At 45.7% G+C, this 15,587-nt stretch overlaps 1 protein-coding gene across 9 annotated transcripts in view; it reads left to right on the top strand.

The window, feature by feature from the left end:
- The window catches only part of LOC109883506 (chromodomain-helicase-DNA-binding protein 9), a 134,980-nt gene extending 122,612 nt beyond the window's left edge, over nucleotides 1-12,368 (top strand). For 7 of the 9 annotated variants that reach the window (XM_031831227.1, XM_031831225.1, XM_031831226.1 and 4 more), the window contains 11 exons: nucleotides 3,805-4,063; nucleotides 4,234-4,439; nucleotides 4,746-5,642; nucleotides 5,801-5,967; nucleotides 6,182-6,451; nucleotides 7,299-7,485; nucleotides 7,747-7,895; nucleotides 8,229-8,462; nucleotides 8,739-8,888; nucleotides 8,976-9,080; nucleotides 9,526-12,368. In XM_031831227.1, coding sequence (XP_031687087.1) covers nucleotides 3,805-4,063; nucleotides 4,234-4,439; nucleotides 4,746-5,642; nucleotides 5,801-5,967; nucleotides 6,182-6,451; nucleotides 7,299-7,485; nucleotides 7,747-7,895; nucleotides 8,229-8,462; nucleotides 8,739-8,888; nucleotides 8,976-9,080; nucleotides 9,526-10,530 — 3,629 coding nt within the window. In that variant the 3' untranslated portion in view covers nucleotides 10,531-12,368. The remainder of the gene's footprint in view (nucleotides 1-3,804; nucleotides 4,064-4,233; nucleotides 4,440-4,745; nucleotides 5,643-5,800; nucleotides 5,968-6,181; nucleotides 6,452-7,298; nucleotides 7,486-7,746; nucleotides 7,896-8,228; nucleotides 8,463-8,738; nucleotides 8,889-8,975; nucleotides 9,081-9,525) is intronic. The other 2 variants (XM_031831229.1, XM_031831228.1) reach the window with 2 other exon arrangements.
- Nucleotides 12,369-15,587: the final 3,219 nt, after the last annotated feature.

The following is a 15,587-nucleotide window of genomic DNA, read 5'->3' as shown; positions in this document are numbered from 1 at the left end:
GTCACCACCAGTACTACTACTACTGCTGCTACCACTACTACTACTACCAGTCACCACCAGTACTACTACTACTGCTTCTACTACTACTACTACTACTACTACTACCAGTCGCCACCAGTACTACTGCTACTACTACTACCACTCACCAACAGTACTACTACTACCACCAGTCACTGCTACTGCTACTACTACTACTACCAGTCACTACTACTACATGTCACTACTACTACTACTACTACATGTCACTACTACTACTACCAGTCACTGCTACTACTACTACTACAACCAGTCACCGCTACTACTACTACTACTACTACTACTACCGGTCACTGCTACTACTACTACCAGTCACCACCAGTACTACTACTACTACTACCAGTCACTGATACTACTACTACCAGTCACCACTACTACTACTACTACTACTACTACTACTACTACTACTACTACTACTACTACTACCACTCACCACCAGTACTACTACTACTACCACCAGTCACTGCTACTACTACTACTACCTTGTCACTACTACTACCAGTCACCACTACTACTGCTACTACCAGTCACTGCTACTACTACTACTACCAGTCACTACTACTACTGCTACTACCAGTCACTGCTACTACTACTACCACCAGTCACTGCTACTGCTACTACCAGTCACAACTACTACTACTACTACTACCAGTCACCACCAGTACTACTACTACTACTACTACTACCAGTCACCACTACTACTGCTACTACCAACCACTGCTACTGCTACTACTACTACTACTACTACTACATGTCACTACTACTACATGTCACTACTACTACTACTACCAGTCACCGCTACAACTACTACTACTACTACAACCAGTCACCACTACTACTACTACTACTACTACCAGTCAATGCTACTACTACTACCAGTCACCACCAGTACTACTACTACTACTACCACCAGTCACCACCAGTACTACTACTACTACTACTACTACCACTACTACTACCAGTCACCACCAGTACTACTGCTACTACTACTACTACTACTACTACTACTACTACTACTACCAGTCACCACCACTACTACTACTACTACTACTACTACTACCAGTCACCACTACTACTACTACTACTACTACATGCCACTACTACTACTACATGCCACTACTACTACTACCAGTCACTACTACTACATGTCACTACTACTACTACAAATATTGCTACTACAAGTCACTACTACTACCAGTCACTGCTACTCCCTACTACTACTACAATTACTACTTCTACTACTACTACTACTACTACATGTCACTACTACTACTACTACCAGTCACTACTACTACTACCAGTCACTACTACTACTGCTGCTACTACTACTACCAGTCACTACTACTACCAGTCACCACTACTACTGCTACTACCAACCACTGCTACTACTACTACTACTACATGTCACTACTACTACTACTACTACTACATGTCACTGCTACTACATGTCACTACTACTACTGCTACTACTACTACATGTCACTACTACTACTACCAGTCACCGCTACTACTACTACTACTACCAGTCACTGCTACTACTACTACTACCAGTCACTACTACTACTACTACTACTACTACCAGTCACCGCTACTACTACTACCAGTCACAACTACTACTACTACTACCAGTCACCACCAGTACTACTACTACTACTACTGCTACTACTACTACTACTACTACTACTACTACCAGTCACTACTACTACTACTACTACTACCAGTCACTACTACTACTACTACTACTACCAGTCACCGCTACTACTACTACCAGTCACAACTACTACTACTACTACCCGTCACCACCAGTACTACTACTACTACTACCAGTCACTACTACTACCAGTCACCACTACTACTGCTACTACCAACCACTGCTACTGCTACTACTACTACTACATGTCACTACTACTACTACCAGTCACCGCTACAACTACTACTACCAGTCACCACTACTACTACTACTACTACAACCAGTCACCACTACTACTACTACTACTACTACCAGTCACTGCTACTACTACTACCAGTCACCACCAGTACTACTACTACTACCACCAGTCACCACCAGTACTACTACTACTACTACTACTACTACTACTACCAGTCACCACCAGTACTACTACTACTACTGCTACTACTGCTACTACTACTACTACTACCAGTCACCACCAGTACTACTGCTACTACTACTACCAGTCACCACCAGTACTACTACTACTACTACTACTACTACTACCAGTCACCACCAGTACTACTACTACTGCTGCTACTACTACTACTACTACCAGTCACCACCAGTACTACTACTACTGCTACTACTACTACTACTACTACTACTACCAGTCGCCACCAGTACTACTGCTACTACTACTACCACTCACCAACAGTACTACTACTACCACCAGTCACTGCTACTGCTACTACTACTACTACTACCAGTCACTACTACTACATGTCACTACTACTACTACTACATGTCACTACTACTACTACCAGTCACTGCTACTACTACTACTACAACCAGTCACCGCTACTACTACTACTACTACTACTACTACTACTACCGGTCACTGCTACTACTACTACCAGTCACCACCACTACTACTACTACTACTACTACTACTACTACTACTACCACTCACCACCAGTACTACTACTACTACTACCACCAGTCACTGCTACTACTACTACTACCAGTCACTACTACTACTGCTACTACCAGTCACTGCTACTACTACTACCACCAGTCACTGCTACTGCTACTACTACTACTACTACAACCAGTCACCGCTACTACTACTACCAGTCACTGCTACTACTACTACTACTACTAACAGTCACTGTTACTACTACTACCAGTCACCACCAGTACTACTACTACCAGTCACTGCTACTACTACTACCAGGCACCACCAGTACTACTACTACCAGTCACTACTATTACAACAACAACTACTACTACTGCTACTAGCACCAGTCACTACTATTACAAACAGTCACTACTACTAGTGCTACTACCACTGAAACTACTACAACTTCTTCCACTACTATAAAACAACTTAAAAAGCATTCTCCCAGGTTAAACAATGTGTGTGTTGTGTATGTGTGCTCTCCAGAGGGTGCACCAGTGATGATGGAAGGGTCACTACTACTACTACTACCAGTCACTGCTGCTACTACTACTACTACTACTACAACCAGTCACCACTACTACTACTACTACTACTACCATTCACTGCTACTACTACTACCAGTCACCACCAGTACTACTACTACTACTACCACCAGTCACCACCAGTACTACTACTACTACTACTACTACTACTACTACTACTACCAGTCACCACCAGTACTACTATTACTACTACTACTACTACTACTACTACCAGTCACCACCAGTACTACTATTACTACTACTACTACTACTACTACTACCAGTCACCACCAGTACTACTACAACTACTACTACTACTACTACTACCAGTCACTGCTACTACTACTACCAGGCACCACCAGTACTACTACTACTACTACTACTACTACTACTACTACTACCAGGCACCACCAGTACTACTACTACCAGTCACTACTATTGCAACAACAACTACTACTACTGCTACTAGCACCAGTCACTACTATTACAAACAGTCACTACTACTAGTGCTACTACCACTGAAACTACTACAACTTCTTCCACTACTATAAAACAACTTAAAAAGCATTCTCCCAGGTTAAACAATGTGTGTGTTGTGTATGTGTGCTCTCCAGAGGGTGCACCAGTGATGATGGAAGGGTTAGGTGGAGGAGGAGGAGGAGATGCAGCCTACTGGCCCTCCTCCTCAGTACTAACAGCCAGACTGAGACGTCTGATCACAGCCTCTCAGCGCTACACCAAGTCCAGACAGATCCTCCACATCCACCAGACCCAGTACACCACCCAGGTCACGCCCTCACTGTGTCCCCTGCCACCCACCCTCAACGACACTATCAACCCCAAGATGGCCGCCAAGATAGAACGCCAGCAGAGGTGAGTGAAGCTGCAAGGCCTGGACAGAAACGTAAAGTTAGCCACGGTCTATAACTTATACCACTGTCTCATTCTCTCTTCCTCTTTCTGTCCTTCCTCTCTCTGTGTATATCTCTATCTCTACCCCTGTTTTTCTTTCTCTATGTTTCTCTCTCCCTCCCTCTCCCCAGATGGACGAGGCGAGAGGAAGCTGATTTTTACCGTGTGGTATCTACCTTTGGTGTGGTGTTTGACCCAGACCTGGGCCGTTTCGACTGGACCAAGTTCAGAGCCATGGCTCGGCTGCACAAGAAGACAGACGAGAGTCTGCAGAAGTACCTGTGGGCCTTCACTGCCATGTGCAGGAGAGTGTGTCGCCTGCCACCAAGAGAAGGAGGTGAGAGAGATACTGTTCATCTGTGCTGTGCCACCTGTAGAAAGGGTGTGGAAGTCAATATACTTATAAGCTGTATACTGTGTTGTTTATTAGAGGAGTTATGCTTACTAATACCTGCTGATAATGTGCTACATACAGTATGTATGTCAAGGTTAATGATTTAAGGAAGTGCTGGGGAAACAAGCATGTGATAAGGTTAACGATCAATGGAAAGTTAAACAGCGAGTGGAATGTGTTCACACAAAATGCAAACACAGATGTATGAATTATGCAGGACAGCCTTATTCTCTCCCTCCCTCTCTCTAGACACAGCGGTGGACCCCTCTCTGTCCATTCAGCCCATCACAGAGGAGCGTGCATCTCGTACCCTCTACAGAGTAGAGCTGCTACGCCAGGTCAGGGAACAGGTCCTGCGCCACCCCTTACTCTATGAGCGCCTGCCCCTGTGCCAGCTGGGCTCGGACCTGCCCGTGTGGTGGGAGACCAGTACCCACGACCGAGACCTCCTAATTGGGGCCGCCAAGCACGGCGTCAGCCGCACAGACTACCACATCCTCCGAGACCCAGAGCTCTGCTTCATGGCTGCCCAGCGCAACTACAGCCAGAATAAAGGAGTCCAACAGCCATCCCAGACCCCTACTCCGCTCCTGAACCCCCAGTACCAGGCTAGTAGAGACCCAGCCTTGGCAGAGTGCCCTGTGCCTGCCCAGAGGGAGAGGGAGGACATCCCGGGGGCAGTGCCCAAAGAAGAACCTTTCTCGGAGGGGGAGGAGCGCATGGAGAGAGGGGATCAGGTGGAGAGGTGGAGTCCCCAGCCTGCCCCTCTCACCCCTACAGGGATAGAGGAGAAGCCTGACCTGGGGGTGGTGAAAGTAGAGAACGAGAGCCACATGGTGGCGGCACGGACCAAGCCACTCACACCCAACTCAGCCGCCAGGAAAGAGAAGAAAGCCAATAAAAGAAGTCGAAGAGAGGCCAGACGAGCCGCCTCCGCAGCATCAGACTCCGACTCGGACGGCTCCTCGTCCAGCTCTTCATCACAATCTTCTTCATCATCGTCATCGTCGTCCTCTTCCTCCTCACGCTCCGGATCCAGCTCCTCTTCATCTTCATCATGCTCATCAGGCTCCTCATCTTCCTCTTCCTCATCTTCATCTTCCTCTGTTAACAGTGAGAGTGAGGGAGAGGAAGGAAAGATCAAGGGTGAGTGCTGCTACTATTCTTTTGGTTCTTGCAGTGAAAGACTTTTACAGTACCGTCGAGGCAATCAATGTTGTAAATATGCCAAGGTAGTTAGGCTGTCTGTTGTGTTGTATATTTTGAGGTTTTCTGAAGTAGAGTTATATTGCATGTTCTTCCAGTCCCGACAGTGGCCATCGTGAAGGGATTTGACGAAGACAGTGTGGCGTCTCTCAACACCACTCAGGATGAGATGCAGGACAGTCACGTGACAGAGAACGGCAGCAACAACTCACACCACCACCCCTTCCAGGGAGGATACATGCTGGCTGCATCCTACTGGCCCAAGGTAAACACACACACCAAACCTCTTAGTGTTTCAGTTCTAGCCTGAGTTAGTTTCCTGAGAATCCCAACCATGTTGAAACAGCCCTTAGGAGGGTGCTGTTCACATTAATCCAGTTTTATTTCATCCTTCCACCAGACGATATAGTCCGGGCAAAAGCCAATCAGCATCCAGGATCCAAACAACTTGTTTTATAATGTCCCCTGTCCCCCTGTAGGACCGTGTGATGATCAACCGTCTGGACAGTATCTGCCAAGCAGTGCTGAAGGGGAAGTGGCCGGGGGCCCGGCGGTCGTACGAGGCAGGAGGGGCCGTAGCCTCCTTCTACACCACCAAGCTGCTGGACAATGCAGCTGCGGCCAACAACAGCAGCAACCTCTGCTCAGCTTCCGCCTCGGCCTCAGAGGACCCCTCTGCCTCCCCTCAGGGTTCAAAGGTGAAGAAGCATGTTGCAGGAGAAAAGGAGTTCTCAGTGAAAATGAATGAAGTATGTTGATTTCTGTTACTCCCCTCTCGTAGGACCCCACACTACTCCAAAGCCTAATTGTGGTGTTTCAGCATGTTTTGTTGGGGATTTAGATTTTGTTGTTTTGGCTGCTGCCTACAGCACTGATTTGTTTAATAGTAATACCCTCTTTAATTTCTACCCACTCCATGTGGATTGGGATCTGGGCTGTAATTACATTTTTACATAAATCAGTCGTTCATGGATGGGAAGCTAATAAGAAGCTTAGTGTGGAGAAACACTGGGGTTTGAGAGGGTTCATCTGATTGAGATGGGGCTGGCTCGCTATTGTGGGGGATTGTGATGGGGCTCTAGTACTGTGGGTGTTCTGTCTCTAATGGGGCTGATAGCAGCTGTGCTATTAACCATGCAGGCCTGCTTCCTGCTTGCTTTAATACTACAGTAGCTAGCTATGAGCCTACATTGCCAAAGCAACAGAGGGAGGAGCATTTGTGTCAAATATTCAATAAAATGGCCACTGACTGCTGAAAGCCGCAGCCTTCCCTGTGACATAGTCCTTCAGTAAACTCCTGACATTGCATAGACAACTTACCCTATACGCTTCTAGCTGCTACAGTATATGCTGTGTCCCTACCCATAACTATCCCTACTACCAACTTCCAAAAATACAGAATGCTCTTAGAGCGAAGCCTTTACAAGCCAACAAACTATCGTGCCAATGCAGTGAAAATCAAAACAAGCACTTAGACCCCCTCCCTTTTTCTGTTATGTTTTGGTTCGTTTTTTTTCTGTAGAAGGGGCTCCAATGCCATCAGACAGTGTGACCTTGTGTTTCTGTGTAATTGACTGACCGCCCCTCTCTCTGCAGCAGGAGGGGGGTCTGAAGCTGACCTTCCAGAAGCAGGGGCCCGGCCAGCCCCTGAAGAGGCCCCTGGAGCCTGAGGAGGGGCCCCTGAGCCAGCAGCAGTACCTTACAAGGCTCCATGAGCTCCAGAGTGCCTCAGACACCAGTCTGGCTGACTTCACCAAGCCCCAGGCTGCCAGCTTCCCACAGGGTACATACAGACTAGGGCTGACCACAAAGTCCTGTTTTAACAGCAATGTATTGTTAGTTTATACAATTGAAAGTTCATTCCTGTCTGGTAAAGAATACCCTTCATGAGAAATCTCAAAGCTAAACTGTGAGCTTTTTATTTGATATCACTAGATGGCAGCAAAGATACATTTCCCCATATGTTGTACATTCATGATCGTGATGGTGTGTACTGCTTTAGTCTTCTGTTTTAATCTGGGACACGTTGTTTGTGTGTTTCCAGCTTCTACAGGTCTGGCAGGTCAGATGAAGTTGAACGGAGGTATGGACGGCCAGCCGGTGGTGAAGAGGAGGAGAGGAAGGAGGAAGAATGTGGAGGGGATGGACCTGCTCTTTATGAACAGGAAAAGAGGACCTGCCGTGCCTGAAAACGTAAGATCTTAATTTACTTTTCTCTCTTCTCTTTGGGGCTCTACGTCTTCCCTGTCAATCCTCTCACTCCTATCTTGCCATCTTAGGTCCTTCAAACATTTAGTCCTTAAACACTGGCTACTGGAAAGCTACATGTGATTGCATGGTTGTAAGAGATATTTAAAGTTTGAAGAGTATGCCTAAATGTGTTTACCTAGCAATTGAAAACATAATATAGGTTTTATTGTGTGTACTGAAGTATAGGAGGCCGTATGAAGGGTGTGCTAGCATGCCTATACAAATACTAGCCACTAGAAATTCACTGATGGGATGATGTCTACCCTGCATCTCCAGGTGCCCCCGGCGTGGGGAGGTATGAGTCAGGCTGGCACTGGGCTGTCTATTGCCTCAGGGCAGGGTAACCCCCTAGGGGCCCAGGGCCCTATGGACACAGAGAGCAGGGTCTCTGTCATCAACCTGAAAGATGGGACCCGTCTGGCCGGAGACGATGCCCCCAGGAGGAGGGAGCTGGAGGTGTGGCTCAAAGAACACCCAGGCTTTGTGGCTGACACAGGGGCCTTCATCCCTGTGAGTCCCTCCCTTCCTCTTCCTCACCCTCTGATTCTCCATTCCTCTATCCCTAACCCAGGGTTTATTAAGGGCTGTGAATATACTATACAACTACAATAGACATCCGTCAGGGTTACGGACAATTATATTCATGACATAAACAGAAATGCCATTTGCATTTTGAATCAAAATGCAATTGACCCCAACCATGATTTCCATTGACAGTAGAAATGGTTTTGGATGTAGTCCTGTAGTTGAACCTCTGTATCCCTGACCCTCTCTTCTCCTCCTCAGGGAGTGAATAAGAGGCAGCTGGAGCAGTTCCAGCAGGATGGTAGACCCAAGCAGAAGAGGCATCGCTGCAGGAACCCCAACAAGATCGATGTCAACAGTCTGACAGGAGAGGAGAGGGTCCAGATCATCAACAGGAGAAATGCACGCAAGGTGAGGTGTGTGTGTGTGTGTGTGTGTGTGTGTGCGGGTTGTACAACTTCTACTTTGTCTCATGTTGTCCTCCCGTCCTCTCCCCAGGTTGGTGGGGCCTTCGCCCCCCCTCTAAAGGACCTGTGTCGGTTCCTTCAGGAGAACCCAGAGTACGGGGTTCCACCAGAGTGGGCCGACGTCGTCAAGCAGTCGGTAAGTCTGAGCCTTTACCTCCTTCATATGCTGTAGAACACCCCACAGGTCTACTTCACGTGTATAAAAGAGGAATAATAGAACTACATGTATCTAGCTTGGCTAGTTGTCAGTGCAGTGACTGTGGTATAGTTAAGCAATAAGGCCGAGGGGCTGTGGTATATGGCCAATAAACCACGGCTAAGGGCTGTTCTTATGCACAACGCAATATGGTTTTCCATATACCACAAACCCCTGAGGTGCCTTATTGCTATTATAAACTGGATACCAACGTAATTAGAGCAGTAAAAATACATGTTTTGTCATTCCCAGTGGTATACGGTCTGATATACCACGGGTGTCTTCCAATCAACATTCAGGGCTGGAACTACCCAGTTTCTAACTGTAGTTATGTAATGGTTGTTGATTAGAGTGCTAACCCTGTGTTTCTCTGTCTGTGCTTCAGGGCTACCTCCCAGAGAGCATGTTTGACCGGATCCTGACAGGACCCATCGTACCAGAGGAGGTGAGTCGGCGTGGACGGAGGCCCAAGAGCGCCCTGGCCAAGGCTGCAGCTACAGCCAACCAGGGGGCCCCATCCCTGGGCCTCAACCCCCTGCTGGCCAACAGCCTCCTCTCTGGCATGGATCTATCTAGTCTACAGGCCTTCCAGCAGAACCTCCAAAGTCTCCAGTCACTGCAGCTCACTGCCGGCCTCATGGGCCTGCCCACTGATGCTAACAACCTGGCCGCCATGTTTCCCATGATGCTCTCTGGCATGGCTGGGCTTCCCAACCTCCTGAGCATGGGGAGTCTGCTGGGCAAGCCCCCACAGGACGCCATGGGGGGAGCTGAGCAGAGGAAGAGGAAGAAGGGAAGCAGAGAAGGAGGAGGAGGGGAGCCCTCGTCTGCCTCCTCCAAAGCCCCCTCCTCCTCCCACTCCCACGGCCTCTCCCACACCGCGGACACCAAAGGTGAAAGGACAGAAGGTCAAAGCAGGGACGGGGACGGCCACGTCCCCAGTGTCCATTCCCCCTCTAGTTCCTCTGCCACCACCTCCACCACCACCCCACTAAGTGCTTCTGCTGCCCAGGCAGCCTCCAGTCACCCTCTGTCTCTTAACCCCTTGTTACTCTCCAGTATGCTTTACCCAGGGATGCTTCTCACTCCAGGCCTTAACCTTCCTGTGTCCACCACACAGCCACCACACAGTGACTCAAACAGTGACCTCAAACCCCACAAGCCCACTAAGACCTCTAAGACCGCCCCCTCAAAACCTCTGTCGCCAAGGAGAACACCAGAGTGTCAGGAAGAGGAGGGTCTTAGTGACAAGAGGGAGGACTCAGGGGAACACAAGGAGGAGAACAGTGGTCCAGAAGGCTCGGGGAAGGCGGAGTCATCTTCTTCATCAGAGTCTGGGAGCTCTTCTTCATCATCTGATGGGTCATCAGACTCCAGTGATGAAGACTGAGCCTAATGAATATATAAATATATTTATGTATCTATTAGAAATGTACACACATACAGTACCAGTCAAAAGTTTGGACACACCTACTCATTCAAGAGTTTTTCTTGATTTTTGACTATTTTCTGCATTGTAGAATAATAGTGAAGACATCAAACATATGAACTAACACATAGGGAATCATGTAGTAACCAAAAAAGTGTTCAACAAATTTTAGATTCTTCAAAGTAGCCACCCTTTACCTTGATGACAGCTTTGCACACTCTTGGCATTCTCTCAACCAGCTTCTCCTCTAATGCTTTTCCAACAGTTGAAGGAGTTGTTGGCTGCTTTTCCTTCACTCTGCGGTCTAACTCATCCCACCTCAATTGGGTTAGGTCAGGTGGTTGTGGAGGCCAGGTCATCTGATGCAGCACTCCATCACTCTCCTTGGTCAAATAGCCCTTACACAGCCTGGAGGTGTATTTTGGGTCATGGTCCTGTTGAAAAACAAATAATAGTCCCACTAAATGCAAACCAGATGGGATGGCGTATCACTGCAGAATGCTGTGGTATCCATGCTGGTTAAGTGTGCCTTGAATTCTAAATAAACCACAGACAGTGTCACCAGCAAAGCACCCCCACTCCATCACACCTCCTCTTCCATGCTTTACGGTGGGGACCACACATGCAGAGGTTATCTCATCAGACCAAAGGACACATTTCCACCGGTCTAATGTTCATTGCTCGTGTTTCTTGGCCTAAGTAAGTCTCTTCTTCTTACTGGTGTCCTTTAGTAGTAGTTTCTTTGCAGCAATTCGACCATGAAGGCCTGATTAAGTCTCCTCTGAACAGTTGATGTTGAGATGTGTCTGAAGGAAGCATTCATTTGGGCTCTGATCTGAGGTGTAGTTAACTCTAATGAACGTATCCTCTGCAGCTGAGGTATCTCTGTTTCTTCCTTTCCTGTGGTGGTCCTCATGAGAGCCAGCTTCATCATATTGCTTAATGGTTTTTGCCACTGCACTTAAAGAAACTTTCAAAGTTCTTGAAAATGTCCAGATTGACTGACCTTCATGTCTTAAAGTAATGATGGACTGTCATTTCTCTTTGCTCATTTGAGCTGTTCCACCCCTACCATGTCACAACACAACTGTTTGGCTCGAACGAATTACAAAGAAAGAAATTCCACAAATGAACTTTTAACAAGGCACACTTGTTAATTGAAATGCATTCCAGGGGACTACCTCATGAAGGTGGTTGAGAGAATAACAAGAGTGTAAAGCTGTCATCAAGGCAAAGGGCGGCTACTTTGAAGAATCTCCAAATATAAAATATATTTTGATTTGTTTAACAATTTTTTTGGTTACTACTTGATTCCATATGTGTTATTTCATAGTTTTGATGTCTTCACTAGTATTCTACAATGTAGAAAATAGTCCAAATAAAGAAAACCCCTGGAATGAGTAGGTGTGTCCAAACTTTTGACTAGTACTGTATATATTACACATATATATGGATTTCCCTGCACTTACATTGTGATTTCTTTTCATGTAAATACAGAAAACTAACTAAAATGTTGTGTAATAAAGACTACAAAAGTGAGAAAAGAAGAACCATGACCTAGGAGAAACTGAAATGAACTTTCAGTGTTTGTTCAAAAAGGTACAATCTTGTTTTGAGAGACATTTTGCATGTCAAACTTTAGTAGATTTCTGAACTTTGTGAACTTGTATTAGGCCTACACACATTGATGTACAATTGCAACAAACTGAGAAAAAGAAATCAAAATGGCATTATTGTAATTATCATGTTGGGATTTAATTTGATTAAAAAAGAGGAAATAAATATGCTCTCTCTGCTGAGCTGTACTGTTAATATATTTTATAGTGGGAGGAAAAGACCTTGAATATTTAGCTTTCCTTTGTAAATACTTTTACAGGTTTTCTTCTTGACACTTACAGTATACTTTGCGGATCATACGTTTGGAAAAGTCAGCAATAACTCGGGCAGCTAATGAATGTGACTGATGCTGTAGATCCTTCATCAGCCATGCTTCTCACACAAGGGAGAGGTGTTCAGTCTCTGTTCCAATGTCCACACTAACACAGTTATTCAAATGAAGAAATGTATTGGACATTCATTCTAAGTAGTATGCTAGTGTGCATTTTGGAATGTAGTCTCCCCTGCCTGTCTCGCACAACCAACACACATGGTTCTTTTGACACTGAGGTGCACTTTAGTTTCCCATATTACACTCGCTAGCACATAACCAGTTGGGTCTACTCCCCTAAGGACTAAAAGGACAGCAAGCTGCGCCAAATGCTGCTTTCACTGGGACAGAAAGGACACTAAATTCTACCCCAGTGTTTTTGACTGCATCGTTACCTCAGCAGAGTACAGAAGGGATTGAGTTCACTGCAAATACATCCTGTTGTGTGTGTATTGGCAAGGCTGGCCTACTCGTCCCCGCTGGGTTCTGTGTTCTTCATGGCATACTCTTGAGAGCTTCCACTCGTTTAGTCTCTTCCAGTGCCTTGAGTCTGCGAGACTACCACTCACTGTGTTCTGGCTGTGTGTGTTTGTTTGCGTGGGCGTTTCTTTCCGTTTTGGCTGAGTCAGTGTGTTCTTCAGGCCATGTACTGATTGTGTCCCATGCGGTGCAGCATCAATCGGGCCATTGTGTATGGTGGTGTGTATTGGGGAGGCTAGAGCATTGGGTTCTACAACCGAAAGTGAAGTCACATAAACAGTGACTGCTGGTATAGTCGACATAGTATACTCAACACCCCCTGAGTCATCTTTAATACTTTAAAAGCCCATCAGTATCTGTGTTCCACTCGTAGTGCCACCTTCTGCTATCGAAGGAGCTGAAGAATCTCCAATGAGCTCTGATTGTGGGTGATGTCTGTAGTCTTCCATTCTGAACACAGTGTGTCCCTGTTGTGTTGAATCACCTTGCTATCATAAACTAGTAATGAAGTAGCTATGTGTATTGAGGGACCACAGGGGTTTGTATTGTCTCTGATATAATTGTAGATTACTGAGTCATCAAAATTATTTTCAGAATTGACTGGAGAAAAGCATAGTTTATACATCGATTGCAGTGATTCTGAATAGTATTGGGTTGGCTATGGTAGGTTAAGTTTAGGCTTGAGTAAGACTGAATATCCAGACCTTCCTTTAGAACTGAGCTGCTTTGCTGACTGTTCTCTCTGATTCATGGGAATTGGAGGCTTTTAAGTGTTAATTTCTAGCCTGGAATCTAAACTGATATGCTGTTTCATCACTAAACACATTGTTCAGTCTGATTTCACCATGCTAGTTCATTTCTCCATATGTCTTACTGATCAATCCACTGATGACTGGTCCTGCAGACAGACCAATAGATGTAGAAGTGTCCTTACGCTCGCTGTACCTCTGTGTATTTCACACCCTCACTTTCTCACTCAACTTCCAGTCAGTATCTGATGTGATTTAACAGATAGATGTTTTATGTTCCTTATTTTCTACGGCTCAATGGTGGTGTATTTTTTCATTACCATATGACATGGCTCATCTGTGCTCATCCTCGTGGTAACCAAGGGAGACACTGAGACTGGAATTCAGTATACCCTAAGTACCTGTTGTAATTATGTTTAGTGGAACAGTGCTTTCCGGATTGATACAGCACCGTGTAGGAGAACTGTCGGTACACGTTGGACTGCTAGGCAGGCACACATTTGGAAATGATCTTGAAGAGGAATGGGACGTTTTATTTTACATGGTGACAATGAAACGTCACAACAGGTTACATCTGTGGTAGAGACATTCATTTAGTCTCTTTCAGCCTTCATTTAGCTGTTCACTGAGCCTATATTGAACCCATTCATCAACGTATACAAGCCCACCAGACAGACAGCCCTGCCCTGTTGTCTAAACCAAGACTGATGAAGAACCTCCACTCACTGAAATAACATTTACTTTAAAGATGTTTCGTTTTCCCCATTCACCTATGATGTCCTTTACCATGGTTTCTGTGTGTAAACTCAGAGACAGCCAGGTTGTTACTCTTCCTGAAAGTCAACCTAAATAGATTTAACATGGTCAGTTTGCCACTTTAGTTTGGGCTGGTTCCGACCACTAGGTCTCAGAAGCCTAGTGAATTCAATAGAACAACCTTCAACTGTCATTTTGTTCCACTTCATACCTAGTCTATCCCTAAATCTACCAGTGCCCTTAGGCAGAAGCCCAGCCTTTGCTGCTTCCAGGTTACAATATTCACCCAAATATGATTGTTTTAGCAGGCTTTATTTTCAGACCCAACAGGCAGACAACAGGCATGGATTCATTCCTACTAGTGTGACAAGAAGCCTGCTTAATTTGCTATAGACAGACCCATAGCTCTGTTTAAGTTGAAATGTTAGTACTGAGGGGAGAGCTGGATTTGACTAAATATGGAACAATATATTTGCTTTTATTATGTATTTTGATGAGATATTTCTGCTGGTTTGTTATAGGTCTCCCTATGTCACATACATCTACAGTGCTGAACTGACTGATTAGATCAGTCATAGACTCGCCTCACTGGCACAATGAAATGACCAATATGCAACAGACAGAGACTAATAAAGCACACACTACCACACGTTAATTAGAATTTTCATTTTGGGTAAAGTCGGTGCTGAAATTACAAATAGATGATTGGCATTGTATGTTTTGTTTCAAGCTTGATAATATCCTGAAGTCATCAAGTCTGTTCTTGTTTATGTTTGGTTGTTTCTTGGACAGTTGCAAAATTATCAAGTTGTGGTCTGTGTAGTGGAATAATACGTTATGTAGTGGGGAGGACAAGTTGTGGTCTGTGTAGTGGAATAATACGTTATGAAGTGGGGAGGACAAGTTGTGGTCTGTGTAGTGGAATAATACGTTATGTAGTGGGGAGGACAAGTTGTGGTCTGTGTAGTGGAATAATACGTTATGTAGTGGGGAGGACAAGTTGTGGTCTGTGTAGTGGAATAATACGTTATGTAGTGGGGAGGACAAGTTGTGGTCTGTGTAGTGGAATAATACGTTATGTAGTGGGGAGGACCGGTTGTGGTCTG

The sequence above is a fragment of the Oncorhynchus kisutch genome, linkage group LG8 (assembly GCF_002021735.2).
Source record: "Oncorhynchus kisutch isolate 150728-3 linkage group LG8, Okis_V2, whole genome shotgun sequence".
NCBI classification, from domain to species: Eukaryota; Metazoa; Chordata; class Actinopteri; order Salmoniformes; family Salmonidae; genus Oncorhynchus; species Oncorhynchus kisutch.
Note: the sequence above shows the minus strand (reverse complement) of the source record. Positions and strands in the feature narration are given on the sequence as shown.